We start from the raw sequence: 21,492 nt of genomic DNA on the forward strand, positions 1-21,492 counted from the left end.
ACCTACAGTTAATGTGAATCAGAGTCTCTATATGAAAGTCATTGCTCAGTCACTGTTTACTCACAGATTTCAAATTTTACATTAAACAGTTGTGTTATTCACACAAGAAACCTATGCTATTAGCTAAATGCAGACACCTTTTCCCATTTGAAAAAAAATCTTGCAGAAAATGAAAACGTTTAGGCAAAGCACTGGGCCTGTTTTTCTCCCTACTTCACAGAGAAAAAAAAGAGAGAAAAAAATTACAGAGAGAAAAAAAAATACATTATTTTTCTTTATATACTTCAGAGACAGAAAAAAATTGTAGCATCTACTCATGCATTTTATCATATTAGAGCCCATATTAACTCCATTTCCACATACTTTCTACTAGTGTGATGAACGCAGGCAGATATTCTACTGTGAAGAGTGGGCTTGGGAGCTCTCTTATGAACATTTTCAGCAGCCCTGCTGCATCGTTATTTCGTACTTGGTCCCAGTCAAAAGTGTCGTCATAAAATTTTGCCTCAAGTTCTTGATGGAGATTCTGAAAGATAAAAGGAAGATAAAAGGCCTTTAATCATTGCTGCTGATCCAGCAGTTTGTGATCACTTCAGGAATCCATTACAAGCAGCAGGCAGGTTTGTACAGCACTTGAACTAAAGCAGCCCTAAACCAGTGACAGCCTAGGTACAGCCATGTGGAGTTCAGGGCAGGTTAACAAATGAAATTCCTGCAGATATTTGGTAACCAGGCTAAATTTGGTTTGCTATAGCTAGATTTCTGCCAGTGAACAATTTGAACCATCATAAAGCAAGGCAATTTTGTGCAATGTCTTAGAACTAGAAGCAGAAAACTCAGTTAACACAGCTGTTCTTTTTGTTTAAAACACTCTCCAGAGGTTTTGACCCTTAAGTCACAAAGGAGTGGTGTTTCTTCCTCACTGCCAGTGAACTTGCTAGATAGTCTGAACCCATGGGCCTCAAGCAAATGGCTTAAAATTAAGGTCTTCCCACCTTTAGAAGAAAGTTTTATGTTAGGATAATTATCGTTAGATTTGGTCAAATTGTAGAAAAAAAAAAAGATACAAAACCATTACTGTCAGAAAAATCTTAACGCATAAAAATCCCCCAAACCCCTAAAACACAGGAGAGGTTTAAGATAGAATTGATGATGACACCATTTGCGTTCCTGTTTAATCCCCTTGCTCTCCAAGGGCAGCATCTTGCTCCGTAAGAGAGGTCTGTTTAGTTTGGAGGGTCACTAAGGTTCATATGTTCAACACACATATGTGAATGGGAAATACTCAGCAAGGTTTCCTAGTAGGAACAGAATTTGGCTTCAAACCCAGACCACTGTTCAAAAAATGCAAGCTCCTCAAAAAATTGTTGAGTTAAAAAGATTGAAGGCCAGTATTGTAATATAAGGATATCCATAAATAATGCAGTTTTCACAATTATTAATGGCCAAACACTGTCTTATCCCTAGGAAGTTTGCTGCTGCTTTTTAGGAGACCATTTATGACAAAATATATCTGTAGCAAATATTCCGTTTCAGACCTTGATTTTGTCAGATGTACTTTAATATTATGCAAAAGGTTCAGTCCATTCAGGCAGAAAAGCTTTTAAAAATGAATTCTGTTTGCCATGTCTCACATGAATGGAAGGAAATTACATATCAAGTACAGTCACACATAATGAAGTAGAATGGTTGCACAAACGGAAGTAGAAAGTCGTTCAGGATTTGGCACATAATGTTACAGTCTCATTTTTACTAGCACATTTTACTGGTTTTAATCTGGGCTATCTCAGCTTCCTCTGTATTCCCATCCTTTGCAAATAACTGATACAAACACCTAGACTGAATTCTCTCCTGTAACTGACTGGAAATGTGGAACAGAAATCCTCACCTCATCAAAAGCACAAGAGGACAGAATTCTACTCCACATTTTTCTGCTGAGAACTGGGAAAAAGCCACAAAAATAGAAAGCAAGATTTTGGAAACACAAACATTATATATATATATACACACACTTTTATATATATCTCCCCACAGGTAAGCATATATTTTACACACTCAATTCCCTCCCTCCCCTGCCTGGGATACATGTATTTATGTATGCATCCAATACTTTTAAAATGTGTGTTGCAATTTTTTTTTAACATGACCAATCCTTCACTAGACAAATCATACAGTTTTGGTTCACTGGAGTTTTGTTACAGAGGAAAACTTGTATTCATGTCTTCTATTCTTTGTTTTATAGAAGAGTAACCTTTAATCATTTCCATATGCCTTTTCTTTCTCCAAACAAGACTGAAATAAAGTTGGAATGCCCTCAAGTCCTAATGTCATAATAATGTATGAAGGCTTTTGAAGAATGAAATCTGGATCTGCTTTGAAAAAGTCTCTCTCTTTCTCATTCCTTGTTGGACAGACTTAAATGAAATCAAAACTCAGATAATTTAAAACTTTCATATGGGCAGTTTAACTTACCACCTAGTATAGGAGAGTTGCATATAAAGTCATATCTCATAGCAGCTCCCAGGATACAGGTTGTGAAAAAGAAGTGAACAAGACACAGTACAGTGTATGCAAAGAATATGAAAATAATTTAATTAGAGCACAGCCCTGCTGTGTAATCTCAGTGGAGAGGTTGGAAAAATTTGAGATTGTGTGAAATAAGATTTAAGCATTTGTATGAAAAAATGGGGAAGCTGAGAAGTACAGGGAAAGTTAGGAGCTCCCTTCTGCAAGATGTGACACTTTTCAAGGCCCTGGGTACTTTTATCAATGCACACAGTCAAAGGAGCTGGGATGCTGCTGCCTATATTTGGTGTGCTTCACGTAATGCTGCTTTTTCTTATTCAGCCATTTTTATGATCCCTGGCCCACCAATGTTTAGCAATCCCCAACATTTGTGTGGCTGCTACAATGTTGAGACTTCCTACCTCAGAATGCAGAACTAGCTTTCTTGAGGATGAGAAAGTAGGAGTAGGATGCACTGAAAATCAAAAAAAGCCTAGGCAAAAAATAAGCAAAAATCTGGGAAAGAGGTAGACACTACTAAGCCCAGAAAAAAACCCAACCAAACAAAAAACTGCCTTGTTTTTCCAATTTGCCTCCTCCAGCTCCCGGAATCAAGTTGGTCTGGAGAAACAATTGCAAGTATTACTGGCCCACAGTGTCAGGTTATTGGGTTCCAATTATCCTGTGTTCATAGCCCACAAACAGCCTGTGAAAATCCAGTACTTCAGGCTGCCAGCAGTGAAGAGAGGACAAATTTCTCTCACTTGGAACACAAAATTGCAAGATCACAGATGATAAATGAAAAATAAAATGACACAGAGGTTAAAATGACATAGAATAAGATGTTTATCTGATGTTCACTCAGTTTAGAAACTCTGAATTTCTGAAATAAATTAAAACAGAGATAAGATCACAACAATTTTGGATGACAGAGATAAACTGAAAAGATGTCTGAAAGTTTTGTGGGGAAAAATTGCATTCAACATCAAGTCTGTGCTTTATATAGAACATTAACTAAAGCAATAGACCAAATGTTCTGTGATTTATTGGTTCCCAGGAACTAATCTGACCTTTCACTGGCAGGAGTAGGAATGCTGAACTACACAGATCAGTATTTATGAGCAGTCTGAATTTGTGTGAATGCTGTATTATTTTACATAGATATTGCGGTCCAGAAGATGGAAAACTGGCTTGAGTGTATACCTTGACTCTGGAGGCAGATCCAGGAACTCGTAGAATTCCTTCAGTTTCCAAACCTGTTTCCTCAAGCTTGAGCAGCAGCTGTAAGAAGAGACAACAAACTTGAAGAAAATATTCAGAAATGCTTAAGAATACTGTTGACTTTTTTTCAATCCAGGTATCCTTGAAACTAATCTGGAAAAGATATATTTCTATGGAATCTGCTAATGAAAACAAGCCAGCTCATGTGAATAAACCTGCCTAATTTGTTCTCCATATTCCTGACCCTGAAGTAAGGAGGATGCAGAATATAGAAAACTGCTAATGCAATAGGCTCCTCTGTCCTTGAATTGAGAGTTGGTACTGCTATAGAACAATTAACACATGAATGTATTAATAAAAGAGCAGATATACTTAAATACAATGGTGTTTTGAAGGAAAAATAATGTCTGAGAAATGTTTAAGTGTGCCCCAAGAGCACAATGGAAATGCCTATAGATAACATAGGTATTTTGGAACTGAGAACTTAGATTAGAAAATGATCCCAGGGTATTTTATTTTGAAATTTCTGTGAATAGAGGACTAAAAAGTTTCCACTCTAATTTGTTATTAAAAAAAAAAAAAAAAAGGTTTGGTTTTACATAATTTTGAACATTGAGGGAAAAAAAAAATTCCCAGCATTTAATCATACAGCTCTGGATTTTCACCACCAGATCTGCTTCCTGCCCTAAGGTGGATTCTTCTAATTTCCCGTGGTATTGATGCCTTAGGTTTTAACTTTTATATTTTTCAAATCCTGTACTGCTTAGTGTGTAACTCTGAAACTTCTTCTAGCCTGTTAGATACTGTTCTCCCATTCTGGTTAGACATAACAAACCATCTCTAGGTTTGCACTTCAATGACACCTTGTTGTCCCAAACCCTGAAATATGTAAATGAAAGCCTCTGAATGGGGGGGCAAACTTGGGTAATTACTTCATTACCTGTAATTGTAATTGGAGAATTAACCCTGATATGCAAATGGACCAAACTTATAAAACTGTGAAAAACCCGTGACCCAGGGTCCATCTTGGGTGGAGCCCCTCAGGGGCTTTTGACTGCCCAAGGTGTACCTATTGAAGGGCCCTCAATAAATACCCACTTTTATTCCTTTGATCTTATCTAGCCTCTGTTTTCAGGTAGCCACTTCAAGGCATCAGTTCCTTGACAGGGAAGCAGTGGAGCTGATTGTAAAGCCATGTAAATATTCAAGTTGTGTCAGTCTTTCCTCTGACACTTCTCCCTTTGTCAGTAATTACAGCGAAATCTGTTGCAGTTTTGAGTCCATGTAAATCTGTGCAATTGCACATGTACTTGGGTCTGTGTACCTACCTCCAAGACATCCACTGGGCATCTCTGTACAGACAAATGTCTCATATAAATACCCTTGTCTTGCCATACAAACCTCAATGAGAAGATACCCCTTCCATTCTGGAAATAGCTAACTAATACCTATGGTTTGAATTAATGTGAAAGTCAAGACTCCTGAGACAACTCATCTCTGCCACTTCTGCACACACCATTTTGCATGGCTCTCTAATTTAATGAAAAAGGGAAACAAAGACATTTGTTTCCCAAAGTTTCCTGCGTGGTTTCACATAATTACAAATCAAAAAGGGTCCCCACCAAAAATAAAACACCAAAAAAGGAGCAAATTTTCTCTCCTTGTCACAAAATTTTCAAACCACAATACTCAGTCAGTCTGTAGACACCTGCCAGTCTGTAAAGCCTGCATCTTCTCTTATCTGATGACTCTTTTGAGTGTCAATACAAATGGTGGAAAAGCAAATATTAGTGAGTGACCAAGCAGGCCAGATGATACTCACTTTTTGGAAGATAAGGGGCACTTTTATTCCAGGAACCTTCTTTTGATCATTCTCCAGCAGTACGGTCAGAGGGACTCCGAAAAGACCATTCTCTTAAAAACAATAACAACAAATGTGAAAAGGAGAAAACACAGCCTCGTAAGCATCTTCTTTCAAAGCTGATTGACATGAAGGTGACTGCAAAGGGGATGCCACACACGGTACCTCGTCCCCGCACCCTCTCCACACGGTTCCTCTTCAGTTCCACGCCCAGCGCGTCGTAGAAAGCCGTGAGCTCAATCAGGGAGAGGTAGCGGATCTTCTTCATGTCCTCAGGAGAGAGGTCCCCAACCTCTGTCAGTCCAAACCGGCTTTTCCGAACAATGAATTTCTACAGTAGAGATGGGTCGCATCTTTATTTGCACCAAAATTACAGGAAATGAATTTTTGTTTCGAAAGAGGCGCCCGTATTGGTGCATGGGATTGGAAGTCATGTTAGGGTAGATGGATAACAACAGAGAGACTAACTATAGCCCTGTATATTGCACTGGTATGGTGACATAGCTTGCATCCACCTGAACGTAAAATTGAGCTTCTTGCTCACCATGCTGCCTTGCAGTGTGACTGGGAGGTGGTGCTGAAGCACCTCAGTGGCTGTAGTCCCACTGGGACAAATGAGTTACGTGCTTCTTTTAAACTTTTTTACTGGTTTCAGCAGGATGCAGCATTTTGCACTGCTTCTGCCTTCCCCAAAATGTCTTTGAATGCTGCTGAAGTCGCTGACACAGTTAATCATGGATATGGTTGTATATCAATTGGTGTGTGTAATGAATCCATGCCTGCTTTGCATAACGCTATTAATTTATGAGGACTTACAGGGGAGTTCAAACTAAAGATCCGAAGAAAAGCCCAGAAGCAAAAATTGCTTACTCCAGAAGCCAACCTGACAACTTAGTGGTATTTTTTATTACTCAAGAAGCATTTAGGCTTAGAAACAGGACTCCCAGCAGCTAAGAAATCATTTGCTCAAGTAGACTTGAACTAAATGATACTGAGTAACTTGGGGGCATGTGAAGATGTCTACATATTTTAGAAACTGCAGCATCATGGACCGGAGCCAGGAATGCTGTGTCATGACAGATGCATTTGTACAAATGTCAAAAAGAACAAACACCCATCAGTTTCTGACATAATTGTTAGACATAACAATGAAGTCGTAGTAAAAAACCTGCTTTTCAAAGAACTGTGGATCTTTGGTATTGTATGGTTTTTTAATTTATTGTAATTTAAACCAGGAACTTTTAGTCAGAGGTACAAATAAATAGCGTTACAAAACGTCTCTTTGCTTTAGGTAGCTGAGTGAAAACCCAGCCTCCAGCAATGTTTTGCTTCTGGAGATTTCAGCTCAGTCCTTCATTTTTTTAAACAAATTGGAATTCAGAATGTTTAACTCATTTTTAAATTAAGTCAGTCAAACTGATTAAGAAAAAGGTAAACACTCCCCCCCCCCAAACCAAACCAAACCAAAAATTAAACTCCAGATTTCAAAAGGAAGAGAGTACAATGGACACCTAAATCATGTAGTTTAGGACTTTCTACATTACTTTGCACATGGTTTTTCAATAGGGGTTAATAATAACTGGGGGGGGAGGGAAGAGTGTAGGGAATGGAATAACTTATTTATGTGCCTGGGGCATTTTTAGGCCAGAAATTCCCTCCTTAGAATGCAGCAATTCCACTGCTACCCTTATTCTGAGACAATGTAACAAAAGCTGCATGGGGGATAGCCTTCTGAAGATACATTAAAATACTACAGAATATCTACACATTTTGGTTCCAGTGATGCAAAAAGTGCAAAAGTAGTCAAAATGCAATAAATCACCTTGAAAAAAAGGAAAAAAATCAGATTGAATACATATATTTTCTGGGGGGAAAGAGAAAAAATTCCAAGCACTGCAAAACTGATTGAAAAGGCTGCAACAAAGATTTTCCACAGTGTCTGTTTGACTCCTAGGGTCACTGTGATGTGATGCTGTGGTTAATACAAGTTTTAGGGCTGGCCATCATTCTTCTGTCTCGTGTCACAATTTTCCAGTGGTTTTTCTTACAGTGGTGTAGCATGCAGGTCTGAAGGAGGCTGTGCTATCCTGAAATTAGATTACTAACATTTTGGCTAAGGACCGTGTCTGATATTTTGCCACATTGTTTCTATGTGGAATTATGCAGTGTACTCAGACTGGTAGCTCTGTAGTATCTTCAACTAAGTCACAAGGATCATGGTCCCACGCTGGGGAAATCAAATGTACACTGGGGAAATCCCTACGCTTCTGGGGATGTCTAGTTGATTCTTCTGGGAGTCAGGGGACTCCCTGCATGCAGGGGACATTCTGTTTTGTGATATATAATATCTCTCTGTGCAACTCTGTACACAGTATCAATAAAGCTGCCTATGCTCTCAGAGCCTCCCTGGAAAAAGTGTGATGTTGCTCAGCCTCCAGTGCAGCCTCACTGTCCCACCGTGGGGAAGGAGGGACAGTCCTTCTGAGTGTAGGTGACTGGTTGCTCAGTTTACAGAGTGAGAGGTGATTTTTCTGCTGAGGCCCATTACGGTCTGAGTCGTTATGGGAAAAAACCAAGTACCACAAGTGGCAGCAGATGAAGTAAGGGAAAGGCCAACATCAACAGCTATGATTGTTGACTTTATTCAGAAACTCTCTGCACTGAGCTGGCTTGTTTCTTGTGTGGTCTTCCGAGCTCACAAAATTATGTCCTGCATGCAGAGCAGTTCAACTCCAGCGCAATACTGACGTTTTCCAAAACTTATCAATTATGAAGCCATAGATCCATGATACTCAATGTAGCATTGTCTCTTCCCTCTTTGTCATCAGTTTCCCTGCTCTGTCAATTGGGAGTTGTCTGAGCTGTTACAGAGAACAATTTGTGGGTGTGCATGTGTTTTAGTAAACACCAAAATCATGATGAGTGCAGAGATACCCTTACTCTCCACAAGACACCAAGTTATTGCCACAAAAAAAACCCCAACCAACCAAAGACACAAAAAAGGCACAGGGATTTCACATAAGTTACGTAATTTACTTGGTGTCTTATCATTCAACATGGAAGCTTACTTCTGCATCTCAGCTTCCTCTTCCTTGGTGGAATCTGATATGGACAACTGAATAATTCTCAGATAATTCAATATCTGTATGGGTTATAACAATTTCAGATTAGTTTGGGACCTCAGGACATCACAACATTCAGGAAATTCTTCCAAATAATTCACATCCATTTCATACATGTCACTAAAGAGGTGGTATTGGAAGCACTAAATTAAACCTCCAGTTTTCAGTGATGGAAGTTGTGAGGGCTGATGGAAGTAGAAAATTGACTTCCATGACTTCATGAAATAATTCCAGATAATGACACAACTGCTCATTGTATGTCTGGTTGGATGACATGGCAAACTTTTCCTGAACAATTCATGTAGTATCTCCTACAGTGTGATTGCACTCAATACTGACTGGAGACAGCCAGTACTGCTGCAGGACTAAGGTTTGCTTTCCTGCCTCCATCTGCAAAGCAATTTTAAATCCATGTGTTATGAAAGGCAGATAATCTGTGGGGGAAAAAGTAGGAAAGCAGACCAGTAATGAAAATGATTGTTAGTTTTAATGCCATAAGCAGTTTTTATTTCTGTATGAAAAAATGATGGATGATGCAATATTTGTGGACTGAGCTACACATACTCATCTGGGTGCACATGTTCATGATGAGTGCAACTAAAAACGTGGCTTGGATATCCATATTAACTTTGATGCCTCCCTGGGAATCAATCACAGGCAGTAGGCAGGCCCAGCGAGAAGTCTCTACAAAGCACACGCTGCAAAGGACAGATCACGTGTCTGAACAGACTCCAGTGTGCTGGGGATATAAAGCAGGAAATTGCTGTGTTAAAGAAAACAATTGAGGAAATACATGGAGAAGAAACTTACTGGCAAAGCCGAGTCTTCCTTTTTGAACCGCTGGTTTTTTGGCCACTCTTGGGTTTTTGGAAGGACTGCAATGGATTCTGAGAAAGAGACCTCATAGGAGAGCTCTTCTGTTATGGATGGGCTGCCTTTATCTATTCCACAGTCTAGACAGCTCTTAGCTGAAAATAAGGGAAATTGTATATGAATGATGAATAGATGCTTGCATTTAGTACAGAGACATTAAAAAATTGAACCAAGATGACAAAATTCTTGAGAAAGTAATAAAAGAAGTGCTTTGAAGAAGAATTTCAGTGCAAACCACAGCATGTTCCTGTTTTGTCTCGAGGAAATAACCCCTTAGAAATAAAATCCCTATTTTCTTTTTAGATTATTTAACTTGTTGCTTTCTGTGAGAAAGATAGTCAAGCTGGAACTTCCTGTTTATCAGGAATTACCAAGTTTTTGTACTCCATCCTTGTCTACCCAGGCCAGCAAACTGTGGTGGCACTTGTCAAATGAACAATTAAAAACAAAAGGTCTTGACAGAAAAATGCTGTTGACACAGCTTCTCAGGTTACTGGTGACTTATTTACAATCACAAGACATTGTGCATATATTTTATGTGGTCACATACACATATTTCTCATTGTTGATAGTTTAGGTGTGTAGGACCAAAACAGGACAAAATGTACAATAATCTGGTTTGAAAAATGCTAAATCTACTGGCATTTCTAGTAGATACTGTGAAATTACTTACTGCTCTTCTCTAAAATTTAGTCACCTCCTTAAATTACTGGATGTCAGAGGAAAATTTTTGAAATCAGTACAATCAAGTCCAGAAATATGCTATTGTCATGGAGGCCAAAGTGTGATAACATACATGAGTTCCAGGGTTGCCAGCTTTCCTGATGGATGTCTAGTATCTCGGGTCAATTTTTAGTTTTTCTGTAAGGTTCAGCTCCTAAACCCAGTTGGGATGGAATAATAAATTTAATTGAAAGTGAAGTAAAATTTCAGCCCTCAAGACTGCAGAGAGAATTTACTAGCATGACACAAGAGTACTCAAAAGCCATGGCAATCAGAAAGTGAATTAAAAAACATTACATGTCTTATTAACCTGTGCATGCCCCATGTTCTCTGAATCACTGCAATTATGGTTACAGGGACTTTTCTGCAACACCATTTATTTTACAAGTCTGATATGAAGAAAGTTAAGTGTGTTATTAAGTGGCTTCTGGTTTCTGTATTGTGGCTTTAGTTGTTGTCTAACGTCCAAGCCATTTAAGATGTTTTCCATCTTTCTTTCCAGCCTTGGACCTGGGAGCACAAACTGCTCATAGTACCCCTGGGCATCTGGTTCCCCATTTGTTTCAGTAAAACTGCTTGCAGACCAGAACTATCAGCAGAGCAGCTTTTGCCACCAAGGAAAATGTCTGTGGCACTGTATCCAAAGATAAATAGCCAAGGGAAGTGTTTAGAAATTTGGATATTAATATTCCTTTAGTTAAGCCCTGAACAATGGTGATGGGAAGAGCTTTCAAAGTAAAAGATGGACATTCTCATGGAAGGTTGCTGACAATTATCCAGACACTGAGTACAGAAGAGCTATTACTTTCATTAGCACTGCCAATCACTGTCAGGGCAAAGCATTTAAGGGATAAGACCATTCATAGATCAGAACAATAGGGCAGAACCAGGAAAACTACAAATTTCTAATACCACAGTTTCTACAGTACTGGAGAAGAAGTGTGGAGGGAACATGCCTCTTTTTTTTGGCTTGCAACAAGAAAATATACTGATATTTTGGACAAATTCTGTACCATATTGTTTACAGATTATTTTTACATTCCCAGCCTTGCAATGATCAGCATTTTTTAGATGCTGATCCCTCAAGGGCAACAGTCTGTGTCGGTACAACACTGGTCTTTAGTGGGAAACTTTGGTTCCTGCATGACAATAAGCTGACAATTGTTTTAAGGAAATATATGCAGCACTGCCCCAACATGAAAGAGGGGACTAACCTCTGAACCACAAAAGGGTCTTTCTTGTCTGTCATTTTACTGGGAGGAAAGTGAACACTGGTTACATGTTGTCATACTCACAGCTAACTGATTTCCAAACTGGCTTCTGCCCAGGAAGCTGGATACCATTAGAAGATACTGGTGACACTGGAACTGTCTCAAATGTGGGCTGATAGGCAAGGAAAAATGATCAGACTGCAGTGAAGGTAAACGCCTACGGACAGAAACTGCTACAGTTCAAGCAACGGTGTATCATTCCCAGCTTACACTCTTTTGACAAGATTAAGCAACCTGTTGTGATTCTTCAGGGTGTATTTTTCATAGCCAAGCCTGAAAATCAGTCTTCCCCAGACTGCACAGATTTGGACCATTCAGTACTATTGCAGCTTGCTGTACCTAATGAGTCCTGTCCTATAAAATGACTGAAATTAGCTAAGTAAATTGCTGAGCAGAATTAGACTAACCAAAAGGTCCTCCTCAAATTGTAAATCATTCTGGCTTTAATCATTTTGGCCACAAATCTTTTTGAAGACTCTCTGGCACATGTTGAGTACCACTATTCCCAGGGACCTGTCAGAAATCAGTCTGTCTGCTACGTCTTGTGATTTGGGCTCCAGAAAGTTATTAATAGATGGATGTCCTCCCATAGGTTATACACTAATACTTTTATCAGTGAACTGCAAAAAAAAACAAACTGGGGGAACAAAGAAACATTTTCTATAGTCAAATTCATTTTGTTTCACTCCAGAAATCATTCTGCACTGCAGAGAAGTGTCTTGGCAGTCCAGGGGGTGACTTTGAAGCAGTGTCACTTCTTCTTAGCAGTGGAGTTTTGGCCTTGTCCTCAGTAGTTTTGTGGCCCATGTAGACAAATCTGAGTGTTTGTGTTCCATGGGCAGTAGCAGCTATTTGTTCTTGAGTAAAAAAACACCAAACAAAAACAAGGTCAGGAACTTAAAAAATGCTCTGAAGGTTACTCAGTGAAAATAACCACAATGTTTCAAACCTGTCTTATATTTTTTTCTGCTGTTCTTTTCATCCTTGTGGGAGTCCCTGAAGCCCCCAGCCTTTCTCAAACCTGCTGTCTCACCCGCCCGGAGCCTGATGGAGCAGACCCAGTTTTCCAGCTGAACCCACAGCTCTGGGCCCCCATAAGTGCTCAATATCTCTTTAAATCGCTCTTTAAATTGCTAAATCAGCTGTTTATCAACAAGTAGCAATGCCTCGGGGCAGAAATTCTGTTTTCCCCAGTTGTGGTCAATATGTGGAGCATTCAGGCTGCTAAAAAATGTCAGATATTTAAAAGACAGACAGTTCTTCCAATTGGAAGCCTGAAATAATGTTGCAGTTGTTTTATTCAATTTATGCCCTGAGCTATTCGGGTAACAAAGTGAAAGGAATGAGGGGACTTGTCTTTACAAACAAGCTGTGGGCCTGCTGGAAGATAAAACTAGTACTGAGAGATAAAGGAAACAATGGGAAGGATTCCATTGACTGATGAATGGAAAGAAAGAGATCTGTCTTTAAAAATAAATTATAGGTCTGCTGATAAATGAAATTGGATATTGAGAAATGAAAAAAACAATGGGAAGAACCATAAATTCCATAAGAATTAAAATAAAGGGAGGGGGGATTATACATTAGAAGGGAGTCTTAGGTATTAGGCATTTTGGGGAGTCTGCACCTCCCAAGTACCTCAGCCAATGGGGAAAGAGAGAGGGAAATGCGGTCAGGAAATTAGGATAAAGAGGAGGCTGCGCTCTCCAAAAATCTGAGAGACACCAGGGGAAATGCCCCATGGCCTCTCCCCTTATTTGAATAAAGTAACAGGATTCCTCTGTCTCCTTTTTGGACATAAACATCTGGTGTTTGTGGATTAATTTTCCTGACAAAAGTCAAATGTAACATGAATAAAATCTCTCCTGAGAGAGTCCATTCAATGGCTTGTGAACTTGATAGCAAGCAGGATTTGAGTCACATGGACTTCCTATGCCAGAAAACTGTAAGGACCATTGATTTTTTAGAAATGAGAACTGGATGCTTTTATGATAAAATCCCACAATATTTTCACAAAAGGTTCAGGACATAAAAAAGTACTATAAAGTTCAGGTGGGAGTATAGAAGTGGAGATATGGCTAAACTTGCCTCAGCAATTTGGGAAAATCAACCATAAAAGTAGTTACGCTTCTGCTTAAGATCCAGATGGAGAAATTAATGGTAAACATTTAGCAACTGGCTCATCTACTTTCAATGCTCAAAATGTCTGACCCTGTGAACAGTATTCAGAACAGATTTACAGTCAGTCAAGTTTATTAAGAAAAAATGCTTCCAGCCTTGTTACAGGAGTGAAATGAGTCGTGAAGCACCTGCAGTAACCCAGTTCTGATAAGCAGGGCAGAGCTGGCAGACACGGATGTGGAAGATGAAGTGGACTGCACACCTCTGCCTGGCACCCAGCAGGGCTGGCAGCAGGCTGCTCTAGCCTGGAGCAATTGAATAATGTGAACTGTGCACAATAACTGGGGTACCTAAAAATGTCATATTCTCAGTCCCATTTCCCAGCCTTCACAGTGAGAGTGTATAAAGAAACCAAATCTGTGTCTCCTTTGTGAAAATGTCTTCCTTTCCCCCACCTTGACTTTTTTTAATCTTAGGATAATATGTAAAAATGAAGGGAAGACTGGGAATAAAACCTTTTTAATGCATGAATTTAAAGATCCACATTATTTCTGTAGTATAAAAGAAAATTAAAGAACTTTTGAAGACCTTCTCTCAATGAATGTGAAAGACCAAGAGTCAAATTGTGTCCTTAAATAAACTGGGACAGCTTTAGTCATTTTCCTGGGGCTCCAGCAAAGGTGAGGCTTCCCCTATCCTGATTTCTGACTGAAAGTGATTACATGAAAAATGAGCCCACTGTTTGCTGCCACAGTATACGCAGGAATTTCCAATGGGAAGAGGAAATCAGAAGAGCAGGGAGAGGATGGAGATGAGGTAGAAAGTTCTTTAGTAGCTACCCTCATTGTAGAAGATGTAAAACCATATCATTGGAGCACCAAAGAGACCAAATGTTATTTTCAGCCCTGCAGCTAAGGGAAATAAAGGCAAAGGAGGATAACCTTATAGCTCTGGCCAGGATACAATTTGCCCATGCTTTGAATATATTCATATTTCCAAGTACTGCCATCATAAATACCTTTTCATGCAAAGAGCTCTGGGTTAGTTAGTGATTCTTCTTTAACTAGGACATGATTTTGTCATAGCTGCTGAAGTAAAATGCTTGTAAAAACTCTTCAGGAGTTTTAGTTAATTGCAACATAGAGGGTAGGGCTGTTAATGAGCACCGTGCTTCATTTCCTCTCTTCAATAACAGAATCAATGTATGAGTTGTATTCTGCTGTTGATTTTTCTAGGCTCTGAGCACTAGCAGAGCCGATAGCTTCTGATGGAAGCGGCAGGGTACCAGCAGCAAGGAAAATCAGGCCCCTGTGATTAATAAACCATCCAATTTAAAACTTGGTAGTGTGGCTGTCAGTTGAGTCTGCTGGCTGTAGACCTGTCTGAAGCAGAGCAAAAGCATCTCAGCGTGGACAGGCTGCTCTATGTGCCAAGGTATGGCTCTTGGAAGGGTGATCTCCCACAGGGGTAGCATTTTGCCCCTAGTGATCATGGCACATGAGGGCATGGACCTCAAGGCAGGATGGCTGGAAAAGCACCCCTTGGTCTGTGGTGACTCATGCAGAGTATGGCCACTAGGCAGTAGTAGCAAAACATCTGGCAGGCAGAGTTTTTTCAGAACAGAGAGAAAAAAACTGGGGCAAATCTATCTTTTTCTTCCCCCACTCCAGATGACAACTAATTTATGCCTCTTTAGTGGTCCCCTAAATCTCATCTCAGGTGACCCTAGAGAGCTAATCACCTTTTCTCTCATTATTAGCCAAGGAAGAGAGTAATCCACCCTGTGACCCATCCCTCTAGCTCTTGTGATCCTTAGGTTGGTGGGAAGAGGGTGTAAATCCATCCTCCTAATGGGGAGGATTATAGAGTTATGTCAAACAATTAGAGCTGGTTTGCTATTTGCAGCACGTTTACTTCTTCCCTTCCCAACTAAAAGGCAGGATGGGAAAGCAAAACTCCATGTCATTTCAAGCAGTCGCCTTACCAGCCTCTTTTCTGTGCTGAAAAGATTTGCCCCTTCCCATCCCCTGCCACTCTTTTCTTTTGGCTGGCTTGTTTTTAATGTGCTTCTCCTCCCTGCTCATCACAAAGATGCACCAGCAGCTGTAGGGCCACGTCCAAAGAGGCAGCAAAGCCCCAGGGACTGCTGACACCCCCTTAAAAAGACTACTTGGGAAACCCTTGGGTCAGGGACACAAGCCCTCCTGAAGTGTGTTTATCCCTGAAGGGATGATAATTAGGACAAAGTTTCTAAATCCTGTAACAAGAAGGAGAGATGGGAGCACTGGTGAATAGGAAAATTAAGAGTCTTGGGGCCTTGCAGGCTTTTAGAAATACAATGTTTCACAGCCTGCTGGAGGGAGGTGATGGGGTGCACTGCAGTTGTGTTTGTGCATCTGTGTTTAATGTCTAGGCAAGCACCTGCAGAACTGCATATTTTTGTGGGAAGAAGAATTAGAAGACTTAATTACTTATTTGAGCTTATCTTTCAGACTTTCACAATGCAGAACTAGTGAGTGAACTGAATTTTGGAGGAGGTAAAACACTGATTTGAAGGGCAATAACTCTGAAGATCCAAATTCCTTTTCCAATTGAGAAACTTCAGCAATTGAGAAGGGGAAAAATAAGCAGGTCAAAAATAGATCAATAATATGACCATCTGAGAGGAAATATACAACATTTATTTTGCTGATTAAAACTTATTAGGAAACTTAAGCTTTTGTAAAAAAATTAAACACCTTAAGGTTTGCAGATACTTGAATCAGGGTATGTGGGCAAATCAAATTAGAAGTACCACCAGCTTTTTAATGTTCATGAAAACATGCCTGATGTTTTCTCATGAAAGAAAGACTGCCCACAGGAAACTACTGGACACTTCTGGGTGTATTGGTGGGGTATGTGCAAGAGGTTCAAGAGAATTCAGATACTTAATTTGGAGATAAATAATTTAATTATTTGGACATCGTATCTTCGCAATCCTAACATAACTATGCAGCTACAATTTTGTTTCCCAATTTTTTTTTTTAATTAATCCAATACATCAAACCTTGAGGAGAAGGTAGAAAACACAGGAAGGGACAAAGTGATATCTAATGAAAAACAGTTTCTTGGAGTTCTGTAATGGCAAAACTTTTAATATTAATTTCAAAGGTGAGCTTGTGAGCTTATTGGTGACTCCATTGAAGATATCATGAGTGATAAATGTAAAATCATGCGTGTTGCTTTGAGCAGTGGACTAAGCTCACACAGTTGACTGCATTCACCAGAATCAAAACGTGGTGACAGGAACTTGTGCATTCAGAGCTATCCTCAGGGAAAAGTGGAGGAAGCCTCCAGAGGTACTGCTGATTTCTGAAGCCATGAAGCAAATGAACAGTTAATAGGTTTTCATTTGCCATGTAAGTGAAATGTAACTGCCAGTGTACAAGTTACAATCAGGCTGGCAGGTGTTTAATTGCTTATGCATATCTGAATCCCAGTTGCTTCATGAGACCAGTTTTACTTCACTGCTGAGACTGCTGAGTAAATAGCAAGTGTCCCCAGAAGCCATCAAAAATTTGAATAGGTGCCAAGAGTAACTCACCAATTTCCAAAAAATAAAGGAGTAAATGTTAGTCTTGATAGGAGGTAGCAGGAGGAAGGCTGGCAACAGATACAACATTATGTTACAGGTTAGTTACAAAACTGTGTACCATCTATTGTATTTGGTTTCTTCCTTTCCTCTCAAATGTAGTGTATACAGTCTGGTCTTAGGGTCAGAAACTGCAAATGGCCGTCTGTGCACTGTCAGCAGGAAAGGGTTCCTGTCTGGCACAAACCTTGGTAAGCTACTTGCAAATTGCATAAAAATTAAGATCAAAGACATTCACGAGGATACTTACAGAGGAGTCACTGGTGCCAAAGATGTCTCGCACATCCCGGACTGTGTGCTTGTTCTTCTTCCTCAGGGTCTGAGTGTAGGTGTTGTACCTCTTCTGTACAGCAGCAGCTTGAGTTCTGGTCAGAGTGGACAGCAGGGCTTGGCCATCCTCCTCTTCAGCTCCTGAGATCAGTGTGGATAAACCTACATCTTGCAGCCATTCTGCCTCCAGTTCTCCTTCTGTTGAGAAAGACAGCATGTTAATAAGCCGGACAACAGAGGGCGAGGGGGCTGAAGGAAAGGAGTTGGCATGATGGACTGCTACCCCAGCCTTTACATTGAGAATACTCTAATTCCCACCTTTCTTAGGCCAAATGTGCAAGTTAAGTTAGTTTTGTAAACATATTGTCAACTTTCAGTTTGTCAGTGTCTGCACAGCAGAAGTGTATGAGGAGAAGAGGCATTTCATCAGCATGTGCATGTGAGGAAGGCAGCAGGGTAACCAGCCTGACAAAGCAAGGCCCCTGAAAATTAACCCCTAATTCAAGAGCATAAATCCCCTCAGTTACCATTTGTGCCACACTCACCATTTGTAGCATGCTGTACTGGAGAAGGCCATTTGGCTGATGGAAAGTAAATTGGTACTCCAATTCAAATAAACAGAAATACTGAAGGCATGAATACTACAGAACAATGTATTTGCACACTAATGATGCAATTTGAGATTCCAGAGGGTTGGCTGGTAGTCAGACAGCTCGTGAAGAAGCCACACTGAGAGAAGGGTGGTATCCACCTAGTCCAATTGCTTGTTTTCAACAAGATGATTAAGAGCCAGAGCTGCTCACTAAAGAACCAAGCTCAGGAAGGGGGAGATGTCCAAGAGGTGATGTAGGGAAGGAACATGCAGAAACAGCCATCATTGAATGCTAGGTATCATCCTAACTTCTATTGATTAAAGACTCACTAGCACTGTACACCCCAGTGTTTCTTGGTATCTCAGTTAGTGACTAATATCTTCTTTAGTCCTGTTCAATACCTGCTTCCCAACTGGTTCAATACTGTAACTGGTTCCATAGTGAGGTTATGCATTGTGGGAAGAATTGTTTTCGATCCTGGCTCTACTGGACATGGCGGAAGCTTCTGGCATCTTTTCACAGAGCCACACCTGCAGTCCCCTCACTACCAAAACCTGTCCATGTGAAGACAATACAAGTTTTCAGCTTGCTACCTGTTACATTAAATGAATATGCCCTATCATTATTTGACTGGGAGAAGGTCCCACCTACCTTTTCTGCATCACTCAGTAATTTTGAATTTTGCTGTCATTGTTTCTGATTTGTAGTCTTTTTCCAGTAAGCAGTCATAGTCTTTTAAAATTTCTCTTCACATAGAAGATTTTGAGGTCCTTCATTTCACTTTTGTGAGCAATCCTAGCTCAGCAGTAAGCTGCTTGACACAAGAGAGTAATTTTGTTCCAGCCCTGACTGAAGAAGAGGTACTACAAATAAACATGTCAAACAGGAAATGGATTCATTTGCAGCATGTTCTATAAAACAACTTCTCAATGCACTTATTGTTCTTGTCCCAGTGCCAGTCTTAATGGCAGGTTGGTATTTCCACTATCCCTTTATTGCCTCTTCTTGACATCAGAATGCAGGCTGATTGATGGACACCAGTTTGCTGCACTTTGGCAGTTAGATACACAAAAGAGAAAATTACAGGACTGGGCTGTAGGGACAAGCAAAAGCATCTTATGCATGTGCCATCACTGACTTCATTGTTAACTGCCCTGCCTCTTTACAAAGCACTACAAAAATAGCTGCTTCTAAACTCCCTGCTCTGTGTTAGCCAGGGGTGTGACCAGCCCTGTATCCCATTAAATAGCTTGTCTCTGCTCTTATCCTTTCTGTATCCACAGACAGGATGACAGACTGTTCCTTTTCCTTCTCTGTAAGCTTTGAACCAGTGGTTCTCCTGCTATTTTCACTCGTTTCTAAGAAGGTTTCTTCTCTTGTGTGCCACTCTTGGAGCCACATCTGTCCATGTTTCAGCTTTTAAATTATATTAATTTTGGCTTTTGTCCTGACATATTCTTCCCAAGAATTGAGTCTGTAATCAAACTTGCTATGAAAAATAGCAGAGCAGACATGAAATTCTGCCTGCTTACTAATCACCCTGTGACTTGTTTTCTCTGGCTTTTGCCCTTTTCCTGTTCCAACCACTCACAAACAATAGACTAACATAGCAACAGCAATCAGAGGAGTAAAACTACTAAAGACAAGAAATTTATACATTAAAAAACCCTCAAAATTTTATGACACATTGGTATTAAATTATGGTTAACCCCTCCCCCCCCACCCCCCCTTGTTATTTTACAAAGCATGATTTTTATAGTGTTAGCTACTTATACAGCTGGGTCTTGATTCTGTGTTTGATTCTGCTCCACCAGAAGACAAACAGATAATTGAGAGGGTAATTCTCTTTTTGTCACAGAGTTTGCTAGGAAAGAGGCTTGTCTTGCTGTGAATTTCAGATATAACCTGAAATAGCTCACACATATAACCTTACAGCCTTCAAGCCTTGTAACAAAAGTTGTAAAGCAATTCTGCACAGCATGGGCATCTTAAATACCCCATGATTTTCTCCTCCCCAACATTTTCATCCCTTGTGTCACTTGTCATGATCTTGTGTTCTTTTTTGACTGTATTTGCTAACATCAACAGAGTAAGTGTGTTGTTGTCTGTCCTTTGCACATGATGTCTGGCAAATCACACTGAAGTTTTGACAGTTGTGCCTGCCTGGCTTCTATCACACTTTGGCCTCCTTCTTAAGGATCTTCACCTCTTCCTCTCAAAGACATCTCAAAAGGGTGATGAATATTTGCTTTTATTTTGCCCTGAGGGTTTCCACATTGATTTTTAGTGTTTTCATCGTCGGCAAGGAGTATTATCCTATTAGGGCCTTAATAGAACTCAATATTATTTCCAAGATTTATAATCCCAGACTGTATATATTCCTGATGTTAATAACTAGGACAAACACTGCCTGATTGTGTGTGGGTGTATGCAATACATATATATATATGTTTAAGACAACAATATGAAGGTAAATGAAGTGTGGAGATGTATTGCATTTTGACTTGCAGTCTCATTTTTAATTCAGGACAGAGGGGAAAAAATCAATGAGATGAGGTGTAATCAGACAAAGGGTAACATGGGACTGCAGCAGAGTTTGGGCTGTTGAGCGGATTTAGTTCAGCAGTGATGAAGCTGATGGAAAAGTTTCTGGAAAATGAGATGCTGAGTTGCCTTGTCCTACTAAGTTATCCAGCTTGGCAGCTCACAGATTTGTGTCATTCCCTTGACTGTGCATACAAGTCAGGGACACCTGTTAGTTCATCCTGACAATTGCATAGAGGAGGCACTGAGAGGTTCACAATCTCCTTCTGGAGTCTCCAAGCTAGAGTATGATCAGACAGGAATTTTTCCAATAAGGAACAGAGGAGTGTGGTTTGGATTTAAGCTGACCGACCATAACCTTCATGGCAGACCAAGATTTCTGGTGAACTGATCTTCCCCCTTTGCTTCCAGGAGAGCCCAGCTGGAAATGAGCGAATGGGAGGTGTTTCCCATGGAAACAGTACATGGCTGGAGCTAGATACCTCTGTGTGGGTTACTCACCATGACTGGTTGCATATTTGATTGCTTAATAAAGTATAACGTTTCCCCCCTCTACACCATTCTTCCTGGTAGCAGAATTAATGACATCCCATTGCATGTCAAGGTAAAAAAAATGCATCATCACTCATGTTAATAATTGTGTGGAAGGAACACACCATTGTTTCAAAATCTATCCCTAGATCAGCAGTTACCAGACTAGTGGCAAGGAGCCACAGAAGAGTTGCAGCAGTTATCAGAGGGTCACAACCTCAGAAGA

At 40.1% G+C, this 21,492-nt stretch overlaps 1 protein-coding gene across 2 annotated transcripts in view; it reads right to left on the minus strand.

Annotated features, from left to right (window-relative positions):
- Positions 1–21,492, minus strand: part of ARHGAP28 (Rho GTPase activating protein 28) — a 72,174-nt gene that overhangs the window by 8,067 nt on the left and 42,615 nt on the right. For both annotated transcript variants that reach the window (XM_069004478.1, XM_069004477.1), the window contains exons 3-9: positions 17,579–17,796; positions 11,601–11,688; positions 9,520–9,677; positions 5,753–5,918; positions 5,549–5,640; positions 3,709–3,786; positions 364–526 (exon numbers count right to left, since the gene is read on the minus strand). In XM_069004478.1, coding sequence (XP_068860579.1) covers positions 364–526; positions 3,709–3,786; positions 5,549–5,640; positions 5,753–5,918; positions 9,520–9,677; positions 11,601–11,688; positions 17,579–17,796 — 963 coding nt within the window. The remainder of the gene's footprint in view (positions 1–363; positions 527–3,708; positions 3,787–5,548; positions 5,641–5,752; positions 5,919–9,519; positions 9,678–11,600; positions 11,689–17,578; positions 17,797–21,492) is intronic.

The sequence above is a fragment of the Aphelocoma coerulescens genome, chromosome 2 (genome assembly GCF_041296385.1).
Source record: "Aphelocoma coerulescens isolate FSJ_1873_10779 chromosome 2, UR_Acoe_1.0, whole genome shotgun sequence".
NCBI classification, from domain to species: domain Eukaryota; kingdom Metazoa; phylum Chordata; class Aves; order Passeriformes; family Corvidae; genus Aphelocoma; species Aphelocoma coerulescens.